The sequence below is a fragment of the Lactuca virosa genome, chromosome 2, assembly GCF_052849685.1.
Source record: "Lactuca virosa cultivar CGN04683 chromosome 2, Lactuca_virosa_CGN04683_v6, whole genome shotgun sequence".
Lineage (NCBI taxonomy): Eukaryota > Viridiplantae > Streptophyta > Magnoliopsida > Asterales > Asteraceae > Lactuca > Lactuca virosa.
The window spans coordinates 254,658,757-254,682,746 of NC_136427.1; the positions used below are offsets into that span (position 1 = coordinate 254,658,757).

Genomic DNA, 23,990 nt, shown 5'->3' on the forward strand with positions numbered 1-23,990 from the left:
TTGACCAATAATCGAATCAAACCGTCCCATACACACACACACCTGCATAGCTCATCTACACTTTTTAACTTCTATAATGTTATAAATATATGCAATGTTTTAAAAACCGGTTTTTTAGTTGAACCGGTATGGTGACCGGTTCACGGTTCAACCGGTTTAACCGGTTCGACCGCCGGGTGAACTAGTTTCTATAGTTTTCATGTTTTTTTCTATTTTCCTACACATACATACATATATAAAGTATGAATTTGATATTTACAAGTTCAAACATTAGACATACACATAAAAATACGTTGTAGATGAATCAAAATACATTAAAATAACACATAACTATAAGTTTTAGTGTTTTACATCAATCCATATACGTCAAAAAGAAAATAAAGTATAATACCGAAACGAAATATAGTTTTAGATGAATACAAACACATCAAAAAAACTTTATCACATTTACCATATGTTTTTATTTAGATAAAACTAAATAGATTTGAAAAAAATCACCAAAGTTTATTATGTAAATGATTCTTTTTCATGTGTTTTTATTCGGTTTAACCGGTTTATTTTCACCGGTTCAACCGGGTTTTTCTAAAAACCGGCCGGTTCAATCCGGTTCAGAAATCAATGTAACACCGGTGATGGTTGAACCGCTCATTCTCTCGGTTCCCGGTCCAACCGGTTCGACCGGCCGGTTCAAACCGGTTTTTAAAACATTGAATATATGTAATATGTAATTACTAATTATTTAACTTGTTACGTTTTTCTGTCGGTTTTTCAGTTTTAATTTACACCCTCTTTCTTTAAATCCAAATTTTCTATGAAATTTATTTCCAGAGCAAAATACGCTTTAAAATCTTAATTAAATTAACAGTTATAATTTTACAATGAGATAATCGGACCAAAACCAGAAACAGCCCAATGGGCTTAAGGCAAGTCCGTTAAAACTTTTGTCACCGATTAAATGCCAAACTCGTGTAACATGTTTGTTAATTAATTGGTCTATGTATTTTAATCAATCCGACAGACAAAGGAGTATTGCATTATTTTTGGGATAAAACGTGTGTCATTTAATTGGATATGGAAATTCTATGTGAGATCACCAGTTCATGCTTATTATGAAAAACTTCGACCAATTGAAAGTATCTGTCTACTAAGGCTGCAATCAAATCAAACTTCATCGAGTTATTCGAGCTTGAACTTGAGTTGAGCTCCGTTAAGGTCAAACGTTATCGACTTCAAGTATGAAAAGCAGACACGAACATGTAACAAGTTGAATTTGAACGTATAAGGACTATACTCGATTTTTTATCAAGTTTTTTAGTCTACTGTATATGTTGATATATTTGGGTCAAATTCGAATCATTCTTGCTTTATTTAACCTAACTTTTTTTTTTAATATATATTTTGAGCTCTTCAAGCTTCCGAGTTGAGTTTGGTCGATCTACTAAACATAGGTCTAGGAAAATTTTGAGATATTTGAGCTCCAATCTTCTGTTAGCCAAGGCTCAAACCTTAATTGAACTATTGGCACCACCTACTTTTGCCCCCGAATAATAGTTACAACAATTTAAATTAGAGAAAAATATTACAAATTTGAGAAGACAAATAAAGTTTTTCTTTCCAATCTAGTTACCTAAACTATCAACTACAACCGACAATTCAAGAAATATAAATAATACCGGTACATCACAACATTCGATCTGCACCAGAAGGCAACCTCCGGAAGAAATTTGCCGGCATTGAAGGTAGTTTAGTTCGAAACCTCGGATGTCTCAAAACATAAAACACACCAAGAAGCGCTACCACTTGAAATGGTGTCACGTACAACACAATCGCCGCCATCAAACAAAACGTCACAAACAACGCTGATGCTCTAGGGTCCCGCCAACTCAGCAAAGAATGAAACCTCTCGCCTTGAGTTGCCAAGTCACCAGCAACGGTCTGAATCCTACCTCCAATACTTCTTAATCGATCATATCGCATTCGCACCACATCAGACCCTTTACCAGTAGGAAATGTATCAAACTCTTCATCTAACTCATCGTAGGTTACCGCATCCGCGTGTGATAACCTGATATCCATATGAGGAGGATGCCTTGGTTTCCATCTGTACCTCCAAATCCCTAGGACAAAGAGGTACAGAAAAAACGTAGGCAAGATTAACTCGGGAGAGAGTATCAGCATCACGAAAAGTACGTGAATTAAAAGGGTCGTGAGCGGATTTTTCCAATGGCATATTGAGTCGAACCATTTTACCAACCCTACTAAATTGCTAGCCACGTTTACTATCCGAAAAAAATTCGCTTTGCTCCTTCTAACACTCCATATGTGTTGACCAACATCTAGCATGTACTCAACCACTTCTTTCTTCAATGGCGGCTCGGCCCGGGCCAACCGGGTCGAGACTATTTGAGTTGCGTTGTGTCTTAGCGTATCGGTTTGACTCATGGATAACGGATGGACGTAATGCATTTTAGGTAAAATTGGTTGTGAATATTTGTGCAGCATGTTAATATATGATGTGCACGAAAACCTCACAGCCAATTGTACCTCGCCCATTTTCTTTACACCTGAAGGGTGTAAAGCGATGAGAGGGTACGAGTGCGTATACACTCGTTCTGTCTCGAGTGTTGATAACCGGATCCTAACCTTTCCGATCCGCAAGTCTTTATTCGACCCATGTAAGTGCCCATTATCGAATGCCCCAATTGTTATCACGGTACACGGATCGTAAACCTCCCATGTGTATTGCTCGTTCCAATTTGGTGAAAAGTTGTCGATAATTGTTCTTGTTCTGACCCATTTATTCCCGTATTTTGCAACACAAAAAGCATCGGTTGTGGCCCGACCTTCTCTTGTTTTCATTGGAGACAACCCTTTTGCGCTTATAATCCCTAACTCCAAAACACCAATGCTCGACTTCCATATTTGTTTGGCAGTGGGCCTTAGATCACTACTATAATTTGTTGATTCGTCCAAAACGTGATACCCTCCATCTAAACACACACGTAGATGAATTCTACTGGCGAACTTTACCTCTTTCTTCTCGCCGTCGTACATGGGGTGTTTCTCGAGGTTGTGCCACCGTGACTGGACGGTTTTGTTGTCCCACCTTCTATTCACGGAGTGTAAGGGTAACAAGCATTTCCCCAGTACCTCATCTTTGTTACCTCGATCTTCGACTGTTAACATTAAACCCTCTTCAAATGGCTCTGCTGCTACGAAAACTATGTCTTCGTTCCAAGTTGGGTTTGCAGTCTTCACCAGAGAAATTCGAGTTCTGGTAGACTGACCACCCAGTGCTACCTTCACACAGGCCTCCAGTGGCTTATTCCGGTCACTTGGAACCAGATCTTGACACTCAATTACGTTAACTCGCACGTACCAAAGCTTTGGAGACAAGTAAACTTTCCCTCGGATCTTGGATATACCTTCTCTGCCCACCGTGGCAGCGTCGGAGTGCCATGCCTCCGGGAAGCACTCGTCGGCCTGAGTTCCTTTCCAGACGGCGAGCATGATTTCGCCATGTTTAAGCTTCTCCCCTCTTTTATCCTCCAGTTTGTACCACTGCGGTGCCAGTGGGCTGTCCGGCGGGACTCTTCTTGGGACATCGTGAAGTTCAAACAAGATTCTTCCGATGAAGTCGTCCAAGACTACATCTTTGTCTTTGACAATGATTTCGACAAACGATGACTGAATTCGATCCTGAGAGAAGGCGAACACGTGGTCCCATTCTGGGTTTGATTTCTTTTCGAAGTGTCTGGTGATCCCTTTGTAGTTTCCGAGCTTGACTTCGACGTAAGGGTCGCAACTTCCGGTGACATCTTTATGTGGCAATTCTTTGGCTTTGACGACTCGGACGTAAAGATACTGCATTTGTTCAACGAGGTCATAGGTGCAGGTGAGCTTGTCGCCGACCGAGTAGTTGCCTGATCCAGCGATTTTCGGCGAGGTTTCCTTGAGGGAAAATTCTTCCGACGGTGGACGCTGCATGTTGAATTTTGATACCCGAAGGTGGAAAATTTCAGGAGAGATGAAAAGGATTAGTTCCTTTTAAGAAACTTGAAGCAAATTCGATTTGTTTTTTTGTGAATTTTTGCCGGATAGTTGGCGAAAAGAACACAAATGAATGCACGTAAAAGGGAGAAAATTATGATAATGTAAGATTCAAGCTGGGTGCTAGCCAACTTCAAACTACACACAGTGATATGTATATATATAATATGAAATTATGAATAAAATGAATGATTGATTGATGATTGTTGTAAGAATATGAAGGTAAGATTAGGTACGGGCAATGACTCCTGTTTTTATCATTGAAATAGTCAATTTCTTAAATATTTAAGTTTTAAAACTAAACTATATATTTTTCTTTTTAATAATACAATACTTACCCTTTATAGTCCAAATATCGTTTCTTTGGTATTTTTGTGTTGTATTTTTTTTTTCCTAAAATTGAAATGGTTTTAGGAAAAAGTGTGTTTTATTATATGCTATCATAATCATTTGATAAACCGGAGGTTTTTGTCAAAAAGAAAAAAAAAAAGGTATAATGAGTTTTGACGCATATTCGAATTAATGTGGTTGATTAGCCATTTAATTTCAATTATATTCAAATTCAAATGTTTGAATCTGACAATAACTCTCAAATTTATATCTTTAAAATACGTTTAATTTATAACCTTAAGAGCTTCTTGAATAAATAAATAAATAAATAATTGTGACTCTTAAACATTGTTTAGTGTTTACTTACTTCCATTATGCGCCAATAACGTACATGAATCAAAATAGTTCTAAATTAGAAAATTAGGTGGGCCTATTAATCGTTTATAACATTTGATTAGCTAGGTTAAAATAGCATTTCCTCACCTTCTAGATTCTGTAAGCCTCTCGTAACATTTGTTAAAAATAAAGTGAAAGAGTTTTCTAGAGTAGTATCTTCTAAATAAATTAAATTCTAGCTTCTAAAATACATAGATAAAAATCTGAAGTATGTGAAACGTATACTTTTAAACCAATGACATAGTTAGTGATTTCGTAGGTCTTTGCATTTCATCAAACAATTATTTAACTATAATCGTTAAAATACCAATATACTATGAAATAATACATACACTAAAGATAAAGATTGGTAACTTACGTAAATTGGTATATATAACATTATGTATAAAAATTGTTGAGGTTGTAAGTTGTAACCACCCACCAACTCTTAACAACTCTATAATTTTGGAACAAATAAATTCTACCAAAACTTACGTTTATTATATAGAATATTATATTATGATCACTATTGATATATATGTATTTAGAATTTAATAGAATTTTAGGATATGCACGTGTAATTTCAAGGTAATTGATGATCGGGGAGAATATATATGTAGATATTTTCATTTCGAGTTTGTTCAATTAATTTAAAGCTAAATGTATATAACTAGCTACTATTCTTAAAATATTCATTCGCAGTAATAATTCATTTTTTAACATATTTTTGTTTAAACATGTTGTATAAACAGAGAAATAAATGAAGTTAGTGAGAAAACGAGGTTATGATCGTTTTCATTTGTGGAATGGGTCTCTGAATATATAATAATTGAACAAAATCATATTTCAGTTGCCCAAAATTCCTATCATAAGTCATTTTCACATTATCATTTACTTAATAAGATATGATGGACCAATCATAAAATCTTGCCTCCTTTTTTACCTTCAAAAATGATTGGTTGGTTGATTAGGTGACTCCCTATATGTCAAGAAAAGGGTAAGAATACACAGAAAATAAAAAGAAAAAATATTAGGCAATGATCTTAATTTTATGAGTTATTAGGATTAACTTTGTTCAATGATCTTAAATGCCTTTCCAAAGAATAAAAGTTGAGTATTTTTGTAAATAAGGGTATAAAACAGTATACGGTTAGACGAAGTAAATTGATGACTATAAATTGCTGCGACATTGGACGATTTCTATGATTCTGTTTATCAAATTGGTTATATAAAAAAGTTGCACAATTTGGTGTTTGTTAAACAATTTAACTAATAGTAAAAAAGAGCACAATTTAATAAATAAATAAATTTTCAAGTTTCATCTATACATGCGATTTTCTTAACGTCTTGTTCCTATTTAAGAAGGGATATGGAGGTAAAGTGAAACATATAGAAGGAAAATTGTGTTTTCGAGTGTAATTAATGGAAGAAAAGTGAGGGGAATGAATGAATTTTAGAGTCATATTTTCATTCCAAATTTTCCTTCCAAATTGAACGGATTCTAGAAAAAAACACAAAAACTTAGGGTGCGTTTAGTTGCGAAAAAATGATCCGTTTTCCGGAAAAATTTTACAAGAAAAATGAGAATTTTGAAAACGCGTTTAGTTCGTCTATTTTTCTAAATTTTTCACGTTTTCCGTTTTCTAAAATTACAAAGAAGTTGGAAATTTTTGGAAACCAATAATTATTGTTTTCCACATTTTTCTAATTCCAAAATTTTTCTAAAATATAAACACACACTCACTCCCACCTCTACCTACCCCCACCTCTATACCTCCTACCCACACACACACACACACAAACACACACCCACACCACCCCCCCCCCCCATACCCCCCCCCCACACACACACACCCCACAAACATACACGCACACACATACATAAACAGACACCCACCCCAACACTCACCCACACCCCCACAAACACACACACACACATACAAATACACACCCACCCCAACCCCCACTCACACCTACACCCACCCACCCACCCCCCCCCCCCCCCCACACAAACACACACCCACACCCACCCCTATAAACACACACACACACAAAACCATTACCACAATCACCGACCTACCATCACCATCACCACCACCACTACCCCATCACCAGCATCACCACCGCCGCCGCAATCACCACCACCACTACCTGTCATTACCACCGCCCCACAACCACCACCACCGCCGCCATCATCGACACCACCACTGCCCCTCGCCGTTGCCCCCATCCCCATTCTACCAATGCTACCGTTTTCTAAAAGTGAAAACCGATAGAAATATACACATCTAAACGCGTTTTCTAATTTTCTAAAACTGAAAATGAAAAATGAATAAGTTTTAACTAACCGCATTTTCTAAATTTTCCAATGAAAACTGAAAACAAAAAACGAAAACTGAAAAGGTAAAACGAAAAACGGAAAATGAAAATTGTTTTTTCCGTAACTAAACGCAACCTTAGGGTGCGTTTAGTTGCGGAAAAATAGAAAAATGAGAATTTTGAAAACGCGTTTAGTTCGTCTATTTTTCTAAATTTTTCACGGAAAATGAAAATTTTCCGTTTTCTAAAATAACAAAGAAGTTGGGAATTTTTGAAAAACCAATAATTATTGTTTTCCACATTTTTCTAATTCCAAAATTTTTCTAAAATATAAACACACACTCACTCCCACCTCTACCAAGTTATGATAGTCGTCGACTCAGTTTGGGAAGCTTTCATGCATGGGTCCAAAAACCAACTGCTAGACTCGATCTACCTTCTTTTTCTTTCTTTTGAATGTTTCAATCCATTTAACTTGTTGAGAAAAATATAAACCTTTATATTGGATTCTGATTGGACATATTAAACTTAAAATATGTTGCTTATCTTAAATAAGCTTCAATAACATGAATAAATAAATTCAGACAATAAACAAAAGATTTGTTTTTTTTTTCTAAATTAAAATATTATAATGACTTGCAACCTTATACAGTAAAAGAGTTATAAAATTAGATTATGTTTGTTTCAAGTTAGGTGTAGTTAGTTTAAGGGAGCTACCTATAATTACGTACCTTCTCTATTTGCATTTTGATTGTTGTTTATCTTCTCTCTCACCCTCACACATAATCACACATTATTTATTGTGAATTGTTCCTTGATTAAAGTGTGCCTAATTTTAGCATATATTAATCAAGAAAATTATTATATCTAGCATCTACTGATGATTTTCTTTTATTTGTCCAATATTTCCTTATTTACATTTCTTGTATTTTGCCCAAAAATGAGCTGCTTTACTGCTTGACTTGCTGACATTGACCAGGTCATGATGGTTGTGCAGCAACAACAGAAGATATGGAGATCAAATCCAATGTACCCTTCAAAATGAGTGACATGAGAATAGTTGTTACTGTGAATGGCCAAATTCCATTTGAAGGATTCAACATCTGCAACACATATTGCTTACATAAATCAGAATTAGTTCATTACAACTTTATAATACCAGAATCCAAATATATATTAAGCTGATTTGGGTTGGTTGTAGTTAATTTAATTAATTAAACATAGTCCTTAAGGTAATATGGGTGTTATATCTTTAGAAACGTAGGGTAATCATTTCCAATAACTAAAACTCATACAAGGTCAAGGTACAACCTACCTTAAGCACAACGAGGTCTAGTTGGTCTCTAATTAAAAGTTCGGCTGATGAGAAATCAGATATCCTTCTATCATTTGTTCATGTCTATCCTCATATTCATATAAAATAATGATATGTTGAATCTACTTATTCTTTCGGTTAGTTTTCTCTTTTGATTTTGAGATTCATCTTGATCCAGTGAATAATTGGTGAATAATTGGCGATTTGCAGTGAATGTTTAGCCATAATACTATCTTTGGATATTGGGTAGTTAAGTGTGGGCCTTTACCGTGCATTCAAATTCAATTTTCAAGATCAGGTACAATTGGTTTGGCGGTCCAATATCAACTAAACTGGGCCTAACCCAAACTCAGACTTTTATGTTACTTTTACTTGATAAAAAATTTATCAGTTGTATTATATTATTTATATCTATAATACAAATAATAGCTGTTGCCATTAGCCCTGGCAATTCTCGATACGACACACGACATGACCCGCAACACGACACAAAATAAACGGGTTTGGGTTGAGTTTTTCAACCCGTCAACCTGTTTATTAAACAGGTCATATATGGGTTTCTCAAAAAATATACGTGTTGACCCGCCAACCCGTTTAGAATTTTAATAAAAAAAAGTATATATATATATATATATATATATATATATATATATATATATATATATTTTTAATGTATTAACTATTATACACTATACAATTTATACTTTATACTAGGATAGGGTACCCAATACCATTTACAATTTGACCCGTGGGTAACCATCTGCTAATTTGCATTGCAACACGTTTGACATTTGCCATAAATAATCTTAGTATCTCACAAGAACGAAGGCATGAATGATTGAATCATCATTGAACGACGTCGACGCCTGTTTATCCATATTTGCATAAATGTTTTAGTTTGAACATGTTTCCATGAATGTTTTTAATTTTCATTTGGATGTTTAAGACTTAAGTTTCTAAAATTCGGATATGTTTGCATCAAGAATTTATTCATGTTTAATTATCATTTTATCTATGGAATCTGACCCACGACACACAAACCCAAATCTGACCTACGAAACTGTCAACCTGTGAACTCGTAATAATAAGTGGGTTGACGGGTCATATATAGGTTTATATTCCAAACCCGCCAACCCATGACCTATATAAATATATGGGTCGTGTTTGGGTTGGTATATTTTGACCCGCGACCCCGCCAACCCGAACACGATTGCCAGACCTAGTTGCCATTGTTTCCGTGAATATGTTTTTTTTTTATTACTTCACTTAAACCGAGTGTTAATTTGTGCTAATTCAGTTAATTTGATAAATAATATAGTTGCACAAAATTGAGTTGGTAGAAATGGTAGAAGAAAAGCAACTGTTTTTTTTTCACTTTTAGAAGTGATTAGTTATGAATTATGACCATAACACTTGTATTTTTTGGATTAAATAATGTTGGTCAATGTTGGAAACGATGTGCATAGTTCTTTTGTAGGAGATTATAGGGCTCGTATTTTATATTGCCGCTAGCTAGGTCTTTGGTTCAAATTGAGGCCTCGCTCACTTCGGTGCAATAAGATCACCATATTGGGCATTAGCACTCAGCACTCACCAGCATTGTGTAAATGGTTTGAAGTATCGCATTATACAGACATAAGCAAATGGGCAATTGTATAAAAAACACAATCTATTATAGACCAATAATCTAGAAAAACACTATCTTAACTTTTGGTCTACTGAAAGCCCTCCGAGAAAAGAAAAAAAAAATCAAATTTGAAATAACAATAAGCCGGATGGATATATAAATGATAAATCCCATCAAATAATCTATATTCAAGCTTTGTTAGTTTCTTATTTAATACAATACAACAATGTGAAGAAAATAAGAATACTCCAAATTAATTTATATGGATTTGATTGAATACCTAGTGAAAGAGCCTGAAGACAAAGACAGGTGTCTGGAAGTCTATGAAGTTGTTTTGAGGCTCCAGTGCTTGTAAGAATATATTTTCTCTCGGTTCTTCCCTCACTCCACTTTGTGTCGCATACTCCATTGCCATCTCATAATCCACCTACAACAGTAGTAGTACATCTTATGTTATCAACAAAAATCAATATCTTTATAAATAAATATTTAACCAAAACTTTAATAAAACGTATGTTATACCTGTTCAACATGCTGAGCAAGCTTTTCACTTAGGATCTCTTTTGTTATCACACGATCTGAGACCTTCTGAAGAAGTTGAGCATCTTCATCCTTTAACTCTGTGCGTTTCTTCTTATTTGCATTTCCATGCAACTGTGATGCCTCCTTCAGTATTCCATATATAGCACCCGTAGCATCATTAATGTACCTACAACCAATATATAATTAAAAACCAGCTCAATAATTTTAATAATTACAAAAAACAAAAAGTAATTTTCAGGCATAAAAGATTACCTGCTTAAATTTCTTTTTCTCTCTTGCTGCTCACGAGCCTGAATTTTCTTCACTATTTTTGACTTTAGCTGGACACAGCATTGTTTAAGAGAAGTCTGAAAAGCATAAGAGTTAAGACATTGTTAGCCTAAAAAAATAGAATATATTGAGAATTGAGGTGATAAACTCTAAACCTACCTTGACAGCATTAGCAATCTCGCTTATGTCATCTCCAATATATTCCTTTCCAGTCCCTTTGAATGGAATTTTTGTGCTCACAATGCTAACAAAAACCCCGATCTTATCCTGTGTCTGATTAATTTTGTAACTATTCCAACTGAACAACAATAACAAATATAAGAAAACTGCTCCAAATTAAAGTGAAGCAGAAACATTAAAAAAATATATACAACGTCTTACTTGATTCTCTTCATGGCAGTTCTGGTGACAACATCAGCACCTTGCTCAAACAGCAGTGGAATACGATTTGCAAACCGGAAGATGTTTAAACCCTAAAATTTTGAACATCTTTGTCAAAATCTTTTACTTTTTAAATTTTGTAATTAATTAATGTGTTAAATATGACCACTTATTACATAAACTTACTTGCTTGACATCTTTTCCTCCCAGACTAACTCCAGCTTCTACAATGAACGGGTGTCCTTCAAATACTTGAGCACTGCAATAATTTGAAAACACTAGTTACAAACGTGTTCAATCTCATACTACTAATTTAAACATTTTAATACATATGAATGAATATAACCTTGCAGTATATGTTGCAACCATTTCTGGCTGCAGTTCCTTTATTATACCCAGGCGAAGGTTGTACTCTCCTGCAGGACTAAGACACTATAAAGAAGCATTGTTATTTTTCAACAAATTCAATATCAAATTTACTCAGAACATAAAAAAATAAATAAAACAATACAGTTCTATCAAGATGTTGATTAACTTGATTGTTAAAGGAAGGGGCTTTAATTAATAGATAAAGGGCTTCTTACATCACCACTAGGATCATCAAACTTGGCTTGTCGAAACAACTGATGCATGCGGACAATCTGTTGTGAAGTCAATGAGTTGACTTGTGTTTTGGAGCTGAAATCCGGACCCATTTCCCCTGTGTAACATAACATCATAGAACTACTTTCACAAACATATTAACAAGCAGCAACCAAAGTGGAAGTGTTTGTTTAGTGAGATAAAGATTTTTTATACCGATTAATCGTTCAGCATGTGCCTTCCCAATGTTAACAAATTCATGCTGAAGAAATTGCAAAAGATTCTGCTTTGAAGTTTCACCAATCAGGCGTTTGATCAGAAGCAAATCCACAGCTGATGGGTGGTACTTTGTTTCAAGAGGAACTGCAGGCATTACATCTGTCCTTCTTGCAAACCTTATGCTCATGTTTTTACTTTAAAAGTTGAAAAAAGAAAAACAACATTAATTAGCATCGTAAACAACATGACACCCATATAACAATTTTAAGATTATAAGAATGTCAAATTGTGTTTTCATATATACTCTGGTGTGTCTGCGACAAATCGAAACATGAATTGGGCATACGGAGTAATAACAGCCATTTGACGCATATAATGCAATATCTTGGACTACAAGTATTTAAAGAAAGTGTTGGATTAAGAGATAATTACTACATATGCTAAAACTTGGATAGAATCACAAAGTGATACATAATTGATAATACATACACGATATGTTGTCCAGTTTCCCTCGATTACAACTTGGATCTCAGCTCCATGCCATTGCTCTTTGTCATCTCTCTTCTCGTGTAAATGGATATGGGGAATGTTTCTGATCATGGAGGAAGAATAATAGATCCAAAACATTAGGGCACCAACAAAGAGTTACACATGTAATAAAGTTATTATGTGTCCTTTTATGAACAGTAGTGCACCCTACGCAAGAATAATAATACCTATGAATGTCTATATCCAGCCTGCAGAATGTAGTGTAATTTTGATTCTTCATTGATGAGGATATCTCTATAGGTAGTCCTGTACTCATCTTTGACCAAATTAATGCCTGCAAGAAACAAATATAGATTTAACATCCATGACATATATTCATATTATCACCAGAAGAAGAAGGGAAAGGATGAAGTTGAAATACCCTGAAAAAAAAAAAACAAATAAAGATTTTAACATACCATTTTTGCACCAAGTCCGAATTTTCCACGTGTTTGCTTCAGCCCATACTTTGTCCCAGATAAAACTGCATGATGTTTTTATATTAGAAAAGTAACATGACAATGGTAAAGAATTCACAGACAGAAATCTCAGCATGCAATGTTGGGAAACATATCTTAACTATTAAATATATTCAATATATCAATCAGTAGGAGATTAGATAAATAAACCTCGTCCAAACATATTTGGGATATCATCATGAGGCATTCCTCTTCCATTATCCTACATAAAAAATCATAATGTAGGTTGTCAGTCTGAACCAAGCAAATACTGTATGGATGAAAGATGAAATTACTACAAATATGAGTAAAGACAATAATACAAGGTTTGAAATGGAAATATGTTCACACCTTACAAGTCACCCTGTAAAATGAGGCCTCACCTCGACCCTTCATGCCCTTTGCAGCAGTTGGTTCTTTAACTTTCTTCCCAAGGGCTGAATTTTTGGCCTGAATTTCTTGGAAACGAGCTTCTTTGGCAAGCCGTTTCTGATAGTAGAACAAGAAGCAAGGGAAGGAGGAAGAACATGAGTAAAAATTTAAATAGAAAGTAGGTTGAGACAGACAACAACTTCCAACTGTAAAAACCTTATGAATTTGAGTTCTTCAAGATTATTCACTAATGTGTATATGATTCTCATGAACTAATTATATAACTTTCAATTTAATATGATAGTAATTACTATTTATGTGTATGCTTTAAGCAGTCATGAAAGGAAGAAGTTTAGGATTATCTATTTCTTTCTTATGTTTGAGGTTTGCCCTCATGAAATGGTCTCATCATTTACACTCCAGTTTTTAAGACAAAGACGAGTCAAATAAAACCACCACTAAAACTAATGGAAATAAAAGTTTGAATGACCTCTTGGATCCATATAGTGGCTTAAAAATGTAACTCTCCCTCTATATATATGCATCAACTCATCAACCAATTAACTGTTGAAAACTTACACAAAGAGAGTACAAACCTCACGAGCCTTGACTGTCTCAAAATCACCATATAGTGCCTCATCAATTCGCTCCCGATCAATAAGACCAATCATGGAATTGAATTTGCTTCTGTTAATCTCCTCACTGTGATACCAAAACAATATGATAAATAGAACTACAGTACATGGTTATGAGTTAAGAGCATGAAACAAGATACGTAATACTACTATATTTACAGACATGGTCACTTACATTGTTACTTCAACTAATGGAAGCTCTGCAATGGACTCTGCAGAATCAAGTGCATTTTCAACAAGTTCTCTCACTGTAGTGTAAAGGGATTTCCCAGGCTGATATTCATTCAAACAGATTTTAATTTTCATACGAAATAGAACACAAAAAAAACACGTTTGTCAACATATTCCCCCGTATCAACAAAGTCATACATAACAACCCTAGGCCAACTGCAAAAGTAATGTAATTGCGTTTGATGTTTTATAATTTCCATATTTTCAGCCAATAGAAACTCATGGCAACTCCATTTGAGCATAAAATCGTATAATTCATAGAATGTCGTAAATTTTTCATACCAAATGAACTCATGACAAAAATAAACATATACAGAGTTACGAATAGAACTCACGTTGTCAAACCCAGCAATGTTCTTATTCTCCGCAAAGAACTCGGCAGGAGATTCTGAAAGAACCAAAAGTAGAAATTAAACTACAATCAACGAGATCTCGTGTTATTGAAATTTGAACGAGGGAGATACTAACTCTGTTTAAGAACACTAGCTTTAGGTTTCCGAGGAGTTTTCGATTTGCCTTTCTTAGCTACTACCGGACTTTCATCACTGCTCTCTCCGGAGTCCATCGGAGAAATTCTCTGATCAGTCAAAATTAGGGGTTTCTAGAGGCGGGAAGTGTTTTCGTCTGTACTGGAAACATTTCGCTCGCGAGTTAATAAGGCTGTGACAGTGTTACGCACCCGCACGGCTAAGGCTGTTTGATTGCCTTCTGACCAGGTCCGGTTAGAAGTTTTTGCTGGTCCGGTCTGAGTGTGTGTGTTTGATGCCATCTATATAACCTATGACTCGGTCCAAAACTCTCCTAAATCCTCCGACTCGGTCCAAGGAAAAAAAGCGCATGACTGGGTCATCTTCATCATCTACCCTTTTTGCCCTTTGGCGCTTGATCGACATCGCAAGCCAACTTCTTACTCATCACCGTCTTCTTCTTAAGACAATGTCGCCCTTTATTACCCTTCTTCATAAAACGACCGTTGAAACGAGACCGGCCACCATCGTTCAGGCTCTCCATTCGCTGTTCCGCTGATGCCATCAGATTCCTCCTCCGCGTCGTCGTCTTGCTCAGGTGAGTTCTTTTTTTGAACAACAAGATGTTGGTTATCGATTGGATCAATTTCACAAAATCAAAATCGATTTCAACAGGTGAAATTGTTGTTGTTGTGTGTTCTGATTATCTTGTTGTTGATGTGCTCTAATTTTTGTTGTTGATGTGCTCTGATTTCAATTTTTTGTTCATTATGCACCTGATTTCAATTTTCTTTGTTGTTGATATGTTCTGATTTCGATTTTTGTTTATCTTGCACCTGATTTCGAATTTGATTTTCCTTATGTTACCTAATTTCGATTTCAAAGAACATCAAGAAAGAGTTATGCAAGGATGTGGACTGCGAAACACCTCCTGCTTTCTAGATTGAGTCCCAACAACAAGCTTTTTCGAGGTCCAGAGCTCGTGGGTTTTTTTTAGTGTTCTGGATCGTTTTCCTGCTTCAAGTAGCTTAATATTTCAATTATGCTTTTGATTTTTTACTATTGGTTGCTTATTAATTAATGTTCCAATGTTGAATCAACAACAAGAACAAAGATCATTGATTTCTTATGAGTTGGATTTGAGGGGGTCCAACTAGTAATGTGGAGAAATTGATTATGATCCTATCAGACAATATATTATTGTTAGTTCTAATGAACATCTTGATGCTCTAGGAGTAGTAGTTGATGTAATTTTCTTGCATTGATCTTGCTCTACGTGATTTTCTTGTTCATTATTTTGTTGTTATGCTCATGATTATTTGTTGTTATTGTGCAAGGAATTTGTTGCTCTAAATGGTATTTGTGTTTCTCAGTTTCTAGAGGGACAAAAATTCTTCTTCCATGGGAGCTCCTACAACCAATTTGAAGGATCTTCACATGAATCCAAATGATTTGAAAGATGCAGCATCTACAACAGTTTGATGTTTGTATGCTAGAGCTTCTCGTGATTTTGATAATAGTGCTTGATCTTGCTATAAGGATAGAACTATACAATATGTAATTGGTAAAACTATATCTATAATTTGTCAAGTTAAACGTGAAGATGCAAGAACTCAATTGTGTAATTTAATTTTTTGTTTGTTATGAGATTGCATTCAGTTTTAATTTTGATTCATAGAACTTGGAAGGTGTTTGCTCTTATGAATGTATTTGTTTTATCTTGGTGTATTCTAATCAAATTAGGACTTATATATGACAATGTTTTGCTTATTATAAAAATATGTCATAATATAAAATGGTAAATCATAAAGGAATTATTGTAAAGAAAATATTGTTTGAGGGTAATATAGTCATTTTGGATTGTCAGTCAGAAGCAAAATCAAACAGTAAGTTTCAATCAGAAGTTAACTCAGTCAGAATTTCTAACCCAGTCAGCTTCTAATCCAGTCAGATCTAACCCAGTTAGCAACTATCAAACAACCCCTAAAGGTGAACAAAAACCGAGCTAAGAACTAGTTAGTAGTTACTAGTCTACTCAGGTATGGACTGAAGGTTCGAATTTGGCCCTCAATTGGAAAAAGAATACACCGTTACAGTAGCATAATTATGTTTAGGGTTTGTCCGTATTGGTCGCTACCCAAACTCTTATTTTGCAATACACCAAGTTTGGGTTTGTTTTAGATCGGTCACTAAAGTTTTTTTTCCTGCTTAATAGGTCATTAAAACTATCTTTTCTATGTCGATTACATTATTTTGAAAGATTTGAAGCTATTGGAAATCTCGTTATTTTTCTATTTTCTAAAGTTGTTATCTTAGTCTCTTTTAGCTCTTATCTTTTCCTTATTTTGTGGTGATTTCATTATCTTTTCTTTGTACGTTCTCTATTTATTCCTCTTGGGTTTTTCGGATGAATAATCAGAAACCTAAATTCCATAATGGTATCAGATCGGTTCACGATTCTATGCCGCCACCTCTAACCTGCCATGACGAAACGCACAGAAGAATCCTCATCCAACAAAGACGACCCCAATATGACTTTTGTTGAAACCAACTCAGTATACTACATACATGCATCTAACTATCCAAAATAGATGCATGTAAACGACTTGTTGAATGACAACAATTATTCTGATTGGCTCCAAGAAATGAAAATTTTTCTATTTACCAAGAACAAGATTGACTTTGTAGATGGAACCATATCGATGCCCAATGAAGGCCCACAAAATATGATGCTAAAGCGAAGATGTGATGCCTTGGTTAAAGGGTAGCATTGCTATAGAGAAAGAGATAAGGAACAATGTTAAGTATGCTAACACAACCAAACAAATATGGGAAGACCTATAAAAACGTTTTGGAAAGGAAAGTGATATGCATGCCTATGAACTTAAGGAGACCCTCACGTTAACTCGACAAGACAAAGCTTTTGTGTTTGCTTATTATACGAAATTATGATAGTTGTGGGATGAGATTAAATCTGTCTCGCCAACACCGATATGCACCTGTAGTAGTTGTACATACGAAGCAAGAAAAAGAATGATGGAAGCAAAGGAGAATGAACATTTATATGAACTCCTAATGGGATTAGATGACAAGTTTGGAGCCATCATAACCTAAATACTAGCAATGAAACCAACTCCTAGCATTGGAAGTGCATATCACCTTGTTGCTGAGGACGAACATCAACGAACTATCTCTACCACAAAGAGACCGAACATGGAGACTGTTGCTTTTCAAGCGTATTCTTAAAATCGTAATCCTCACAAAGATGTACAGAAAACCCAATGCAAAGATGGTAAAAGATTGAATGGAGAGGAAGTGGAGTATTGTACCCATTGCAATAAACCTGGCCACATATATGATGGTTGCTTCAAGCGCATTGGTTATCCGGAGTGGTGGTTGGGGAAGTGAAAGAAGGATGGAGGTAGTGGGAGCACGGAGACCATAACTCGGCCAAAGGAGGCCCATGTCAACATCGAATCTAGTCCTATACCTGGTCTCACCAGTGAGCAATATGCGGAGTTAGTCAAGCATTTTTCTGATGTTGGTTGTCATGCCTCAGACACCAAGCTGTCCACCATGAACATGATTGGTAAGATAAAACACAGCAAGCTTTGGGTAGTGGACAGTGGAGCCACTGAACATATAACAAATGACCACGAAATTCTTCATGAACTCAAAGATCAACCTCATGGAAATCATTTCACCATTCCCGATGGGAAATGGATTCCTGCTAAAGGAATTGGGAGAGCAAGGCTGGAAAATGAAATAAATCTAAAAGATTTTTTGCATACACCTTTATTCAAGTGCAATATTTTATCTGTTCACATATTAACTAATGATATGAACTATGATGTGACCTTCTTCCCTAATTTTTTTGCTATACAGGACCTGCATTCGAAGAGCTTTATTGGTACGGGTAGTTACAACGATGGTCTCTATCTTATGGGGGAGAAACGAATAAGGGAACAGCTCTCACTGTCACCAACCACGAGGGTGCTTGGCATACGAGGTTGGGACACGCTTCCGCATCTACAATCCATCAAATTGATTTTTTGAATAATGTTCCTAGTTATTTAGATATTAAGTCGTGTGATTCTTTTATGAAAGCTAAACAAACTCGCCTTCCTTTTCCAAATAGTGAAATAAAAACTTCAGCTTGCTTTGACTTAATTCATTGTGACATTTGGGGAAGTTACCGTGTTACTTCTTTATCGAGAGCTCGTTATTTCTTAACCATCGTTGATGATTATAGTCGTGTTGTATGGATTTACTTGATAAAACACAAGAATGAAGCAAGTGATTGTTTTGTTGAGAGAAAAACTTGGAGACGCACTTGAACAAACGTTAGAACAAGTGGATTGCGGAATAGTTAATCTCGAAGGATCTAAAAGCTCAACAATAATATTAATAAGTTATAGTTAGATAGTTAGAGAGTTAGTTGCGGAAAAGTAAAGAAATAGAAATGACAACAATTGTTATATCAAGTATACACATAAGTTGATTCATAACAAGGAATGCATTTAAACCAAGTTAATAAGGAAGATCAAACTTAGTGATTAAGTCACAGAAGACTTGCTCCGGATAGAGGTTATAATCAGTTATGTTCTAGGAAGAATTGAGAGTAAGAAGGGGATGAGAAATAAGATAGAGAAATAGAAAAGATAACTTAGAGAAATGTATTCAGAATAGATGTGTGAGTTATCCGTGTTGAATACAAGAGAATGAACTCTTATTTATAGAGACTCATGAAGTACACTAGATTACATCTCTATGAGTAGCCATGCAAGGCATACAGGATAATAGAGTGTATTACAATAAAGACAAGTAAAGTAATCTAGCTAAGTGACTGTGGTATGAAGAGACTCCGGTTGCGGTTGCTGATGAAGAAGCTTGACTGCGGGTGCTGTATGGCTGCGGTAGCAGAAGAGGTTGCGGTGGCTGAAGTTCAAGAGTGTCACTTTTTATGATTCAACAATTTCCCCCTAAGTGACCTCTTTAACTTCGGTTCAGCTATCAAGTTTGAGGAACTTGATCAGGATCCACCAAAACTTCCTGATGTTTTCCAGCCAGGTGATTCTCCTTGAGATCTCGAACTTGACTTCTGCGGTAGTGTGCTTCGATCTTTCAACTGCGGTTCGGCAGATGTCAAGTTGCTTCTTGGTGAGGCGATGCATGGCAGTCATAGGAATGAAATATTTGACATTATCTATCTTCCTTTTGAAAATGACTCCAAGTTCAGGAAAGTTGGTTGCACCTAAGGATCTTTCTTGAAAGCCTTCGGTAGGCATTGGAGCAGGCTCGAGAGGTGGCAGATCAAATTTCTTGGCAATGATAGGATAAATATCTGCGTCGATCTTGGCAAAATCACAGACCGTTTCCTTCAGAAAAGTATTGGCCTTTTCAAGCGCAATCTTCATTTTCGGGTGCTTTTCTGACTTGTTTTGGAACACCTTGGCAATAAGAAAGATTTATTCCGGATTCATACAGGGAAAGTCTGCCTGGGTGCGGATGTAGTCATGCTCCCTTCTAGTGAGGGTATACTGGATGTAGTCAGCCTTCATGAACTTCCGGATTTTGTAGTTCTTGACTGCGGATGGTCTATCGTTAGACCATATATTTTCAATGGAATAGGCATGTTTAGCATGAAAAAGACTAAGTCTCTCAAATTCCATTGGCAGTCTTTTGTGGTCAGGAAGGCTGCGGTCGAAATGCTCAAATACTGTGAAGTATTTGGCGTTTGGAGAAATTGGGACATCCCAGTAGCCATCAGTAGGGGGTTCAGCATAGGTGAGGTGGGGTCTGTAATCTTCATCCAACAGTCTGCAGTGAGGATTGATCCAAGAGTTTATCAAGGATTCGTCCATCATAGTATCAAAACCGCATTCTCTCCATATAAGCTCTGCAAGTTTGGCTGCCTTCCAATCTTTCTTCCTTTGGGTGGTTGCAGGAGAGTCAGTTGAGCTCGGAGAGGACATATGTTCCACCAGATTTTTAAAGTGAGGGGGAGTCTCTGGCTTGTTAGGAGTGACCTTCTCTTGCGGTGGAGTGTTATGGGGTGGAGTATGATAAGACGGTTGCGGTGAAGGTTGCGGTGTAGGGATTTTTTCTGTGATGATGGGGGGACTCTGATGTTGTGAGATGGAGTTATCAGAGTGATGGACTTCTTCTTCTTCACTTTGATGGACTTCGTCTTCACTTCCCCCTCTTGAGGAATTCAGCGCAGGTGATTCCTCAAGCCATTTCTTAAGGCCATCAACCTTGGCAAAAACCTCTTGAAATTGAGCTTTGAGGGCTTCGGCCAACTGTTGATTATTGGGAATGGAGGAGCTGAAGAGTAGCCTGTGTATTTCCTTTGTGAGCTGGAGGATCTCGAGACCATGGAAGTTGGAGGACAGGGATCGTTGCAGTCTGTTGATTGTTGCTTGAAGAACTGAGATAGTGGACTCATACGCAGTGTGAGTCTCAGCTATCAGTTTCTGAGACTGAGTGGCTTGATCCGCGATGGCTGCTTGGAGATCAGTTTTGATTGCGGTTACCTCAGTGATGAGGCGTTCCACAGCAGCCATAAAGTCCTTGTGATCTGCCTTGCGGTTGTTGTCAAGGGTCCGGATCCCCGTTTCCACTTTGAGAGAAATTCTCTCAGCAGCCAAGCGTTCCCTTGTTTCCAGACGTTCTATACGTTCAATCAGGGACTGCGGTCCCGGGGTGTCTTCTGGTTGCGGTTGAGTTGGCTTGACCGCAGCTAAGATCTGATCGACTTTAGCTTGTAAGCTCATAAATTCTTTCCTGGTGACAACATTCTTCTTCTTTTTCTTCTTTTCTTTGGGTTTAGAAGTCGAATGTTGAGAGCCACTGGATTCATCTTCCTCATCGAACATCATGAGGTCATCATCAGAAGGACTAGGCTTGTTTACCTCCTGAATGTCTTCATCATCAAGACCGAAGGTGGGAGCAGAACTGACTTCGATTGCGGTTCCTTCGTCTTGTGATTCATTGACTGTTAGAGTTGGAATGGGATTTGGAGTTGGAGTTGGAATGGGATTTGGAGTTGCTCTGGAGGTACCTGCACCTTCACCTGTTGCTTGAGCTTTAAGGACTGTTTCCGCCATCTCGGTCATCCAGTCCTGAACCTTTTGAATGGTGGCTACGGTATTGGCATTATTGATTGCGTCTGCCCAATACCGTGCCACTGACTGGATTTCTTGCTCCTTTTGTTGCTGCTGCTGCTTGATCTGTTGTTCCTTGCGGGCTTGGAATGCCCTTTTGAAAGCAACATATTTCTTGATTTCTGACTCAGTTACCGGATTATACTGTAACCATGAGTCATTGGATTCATCGCCGTCAAAACCTTGGAAACGCACCGAAGTGTCCTTCGGGTCCACGGATCCTTGCACATTTGTGCTCACCGTGCCTAAACCACCTGCTGCGGATGTAAGCAGAGTAGGATTTCCTGAGCTTCCTCGGTCTCCTTGACCCGTGGTCAAGTTTGGCCTCGGCTCAGTTCTGGCTAGGGCGGAAGAAGTGCCCTGCGGTTGGGAAGTTGTTTGAAGTGTTTGGGTGACGTTCAAAAGGATGGAGTGCAACTCCTCAGGAGAAAAGAAATGCAGTCGGGAAGCCCTGGAGATCTTAGGGCGATCACCAGTTTCATCCTCTTGGGAGTGAACTGGGGGGGAGTCTCCACGATGTCGTGAATCAGACTCACTTTCTGAGTCTGATTGGAAAATGATAGTGGTGTTGAATGGGTCTGCGGCCACCCCAAGGACTACAGGAGCCTTTTGAGAGGCTTCAGTATCAGTCCGGTCACGCATTTGGCCAGAGGTATCAGTTTTCCTTTTCTTAAGGATAGCAATTGGTTTCCTATCCTCATCAGAATCACTACTAGGTGTAGGTGCGGTTGGTTTGGTTTTACGTTTCTTGGTGGGTGCGGTTGGTTTGGGAGCATCCTTCTTAGGGGTTCTTTGTTTCTTCTTGGTTGCCAATTGCTTTCTTCTTTGAGAAAGATTGGAGAGTGTAGTGGCAGAAGGGACTGCGGTACCTTCAGGGTTAACAATTACGGATGGGTGTTGAAAAGGCGGGGTAGGAAGGTATGGGGCAATACCTTCCGTAGCCTCAATGTGATCTGAGACATCAGCAGTCTCAAGACCAAGTGTGGAAAGAATGTGGGTAGGGAGTCTGCGGATAGGTCCAAAAACAGTTTGATCAGAAGAGGGATTGTACCTTTTGAGATCCTTAGTGACAAAGAAGTTGATGTCACTGCCCATGTCGATTCCAGCGTCCGCATGAAGGTCTGAAATGCAGAGTGACCAGAACCTTGCAAAAGTGAGCTTGGTTGGGTTCTCCCTTGGGCTCTCTTTGGGAATGTATTGAAGGAAGTCGTCCCATAGGATCTGCCCGTAGTTTACATCGTGTCCTGTGAATATGCTCCACACCAACTCCAGTAGCTTGAGTCCCATGTTGTCGATGCCTCCGGTTCTGCCGGATAGACAGTGGATGATGAAATGGCACACAAACTGCCAAACCGCAGGCAATTGATTTTTCTTGAATTCACCAATTCCTCTAATTGGTTTCTGATACCCCATTTGGTAAAAGTCATAGGTAACGTCCGCCATGGAAGGAGAGAAAATCTTGATGGATGGATGAACCAGAAGGTTTATGGCAGTAAGAAACTTTTCTTTGGACAGGATGACCAAGGAATCGTTAATTAGATTGAGGTGAACTTCTTGAGGGTTTTCGATTGGTCGATAAGCGGAGAATGCACATTTGAAGAGGGTCGAGACGGGAACAATATCTGTAAAAGCGTCGAAAGGGCCAAACAAAGGGTGATTCTTGAGAAACTTGATCATCAGTTTGGTTGGAGCATTGTATGAAGAATGATCTTCAAACACTGCTCGAAAGTTGCTTGAAGCAATCGTTGGAGAGTCTGAACCGGTAGGATTCACTGAGCCTGAAACCTTGGATTGTTTATTTGATGCACCTGATTTCACCATTGTAGGAGCTTGAGAGAAGGGGTAGAAAATAGAGTTCTTGAAGGATTTGAGAGGGAAGGTTCGATGTTCAGAAAGCGTAAAGTGATTTTGGGGAAGAAGATGGGTTTATAAAGGGGTGAATTTTTTTTAACCCTAGGTAAAAGATAAGGATAAGGTAAAAACGTTGTTTGGGGTTTGGAAGGAATCTTTGAATTGGGGATTAAATCTCAGCCACAAATAATGAAACAGTTTAAAAAAGATTTGGGAGATTTACTAAAAGAGGGTTTGCATTTAATGAAAAGTCAGACATCTATCAATGTGT

General features: G+C 37.2%; 2 protein-coding genes across 2 annotated transcripts; both read right to left on the reverse strand.

Annotated features, from left to right (window-relative positions):
* Positions 1–1,548: 1,548 nt before the first annotated feature.
* On the reverse strand, positions 1,549–4,195 carry LOC145160792 (FT-interacting protein 3-like). Its single transcript, XM_079080124.1, has one exon. It carries the CDS (start codon positions 3,985–3,987, stop codon positions 1,681–1,683), a length of 2,307 nt encoding a protein of 768 aa, XP_078936250.1. The 5' UTR covers positions 3,988–4,195; the 3' UTR covers positions 1,549–1,680.
* A 5,948-nt stretch (positions 4,196–10,143) lies between these two features.
* On the reverse strand, positions 10,144–14,946 carry TOP6B (topoisomerase 6 subunit B). Its single transcript, XM_079080128.1, has 19 exons — positions 14,704–14,946; positions 14,571–14,623; positions 14,180–14,277; positions 13,966–14,071; positions 13,349–13,486; positions 13,169–13,220; positions 12,959–13,023; positions 12,728–12,834; positions 12,501–12,603; positions 12,316–12,401; positions 12,009–12,205; positions 11,795–11,910; positions 11,557–11,642; positions 11,397–11,469; positions 11,211–11,302; positions 10,989–11,127; positions 10,812–10,906; positions 10,539–10,725; positions 10,144–10,443 (listed from the first exon to the last, which is right to left on the reverse strand). The coding sequence occupies exons 1-19, from the start codon at positions 14,798–14,800 to the stop codon at positions 10,297–10,299; spliced, it is 2,037 nt and encodes a 678-aa protein (XP_078936254.1). The 5' UTR covers positions 14,801–14,946; the 3' UTR covers positions 10,144–10,296.
* Between the last annotated feature and the right edge of the window lie 9,044 nt (positions 14,947–23,990).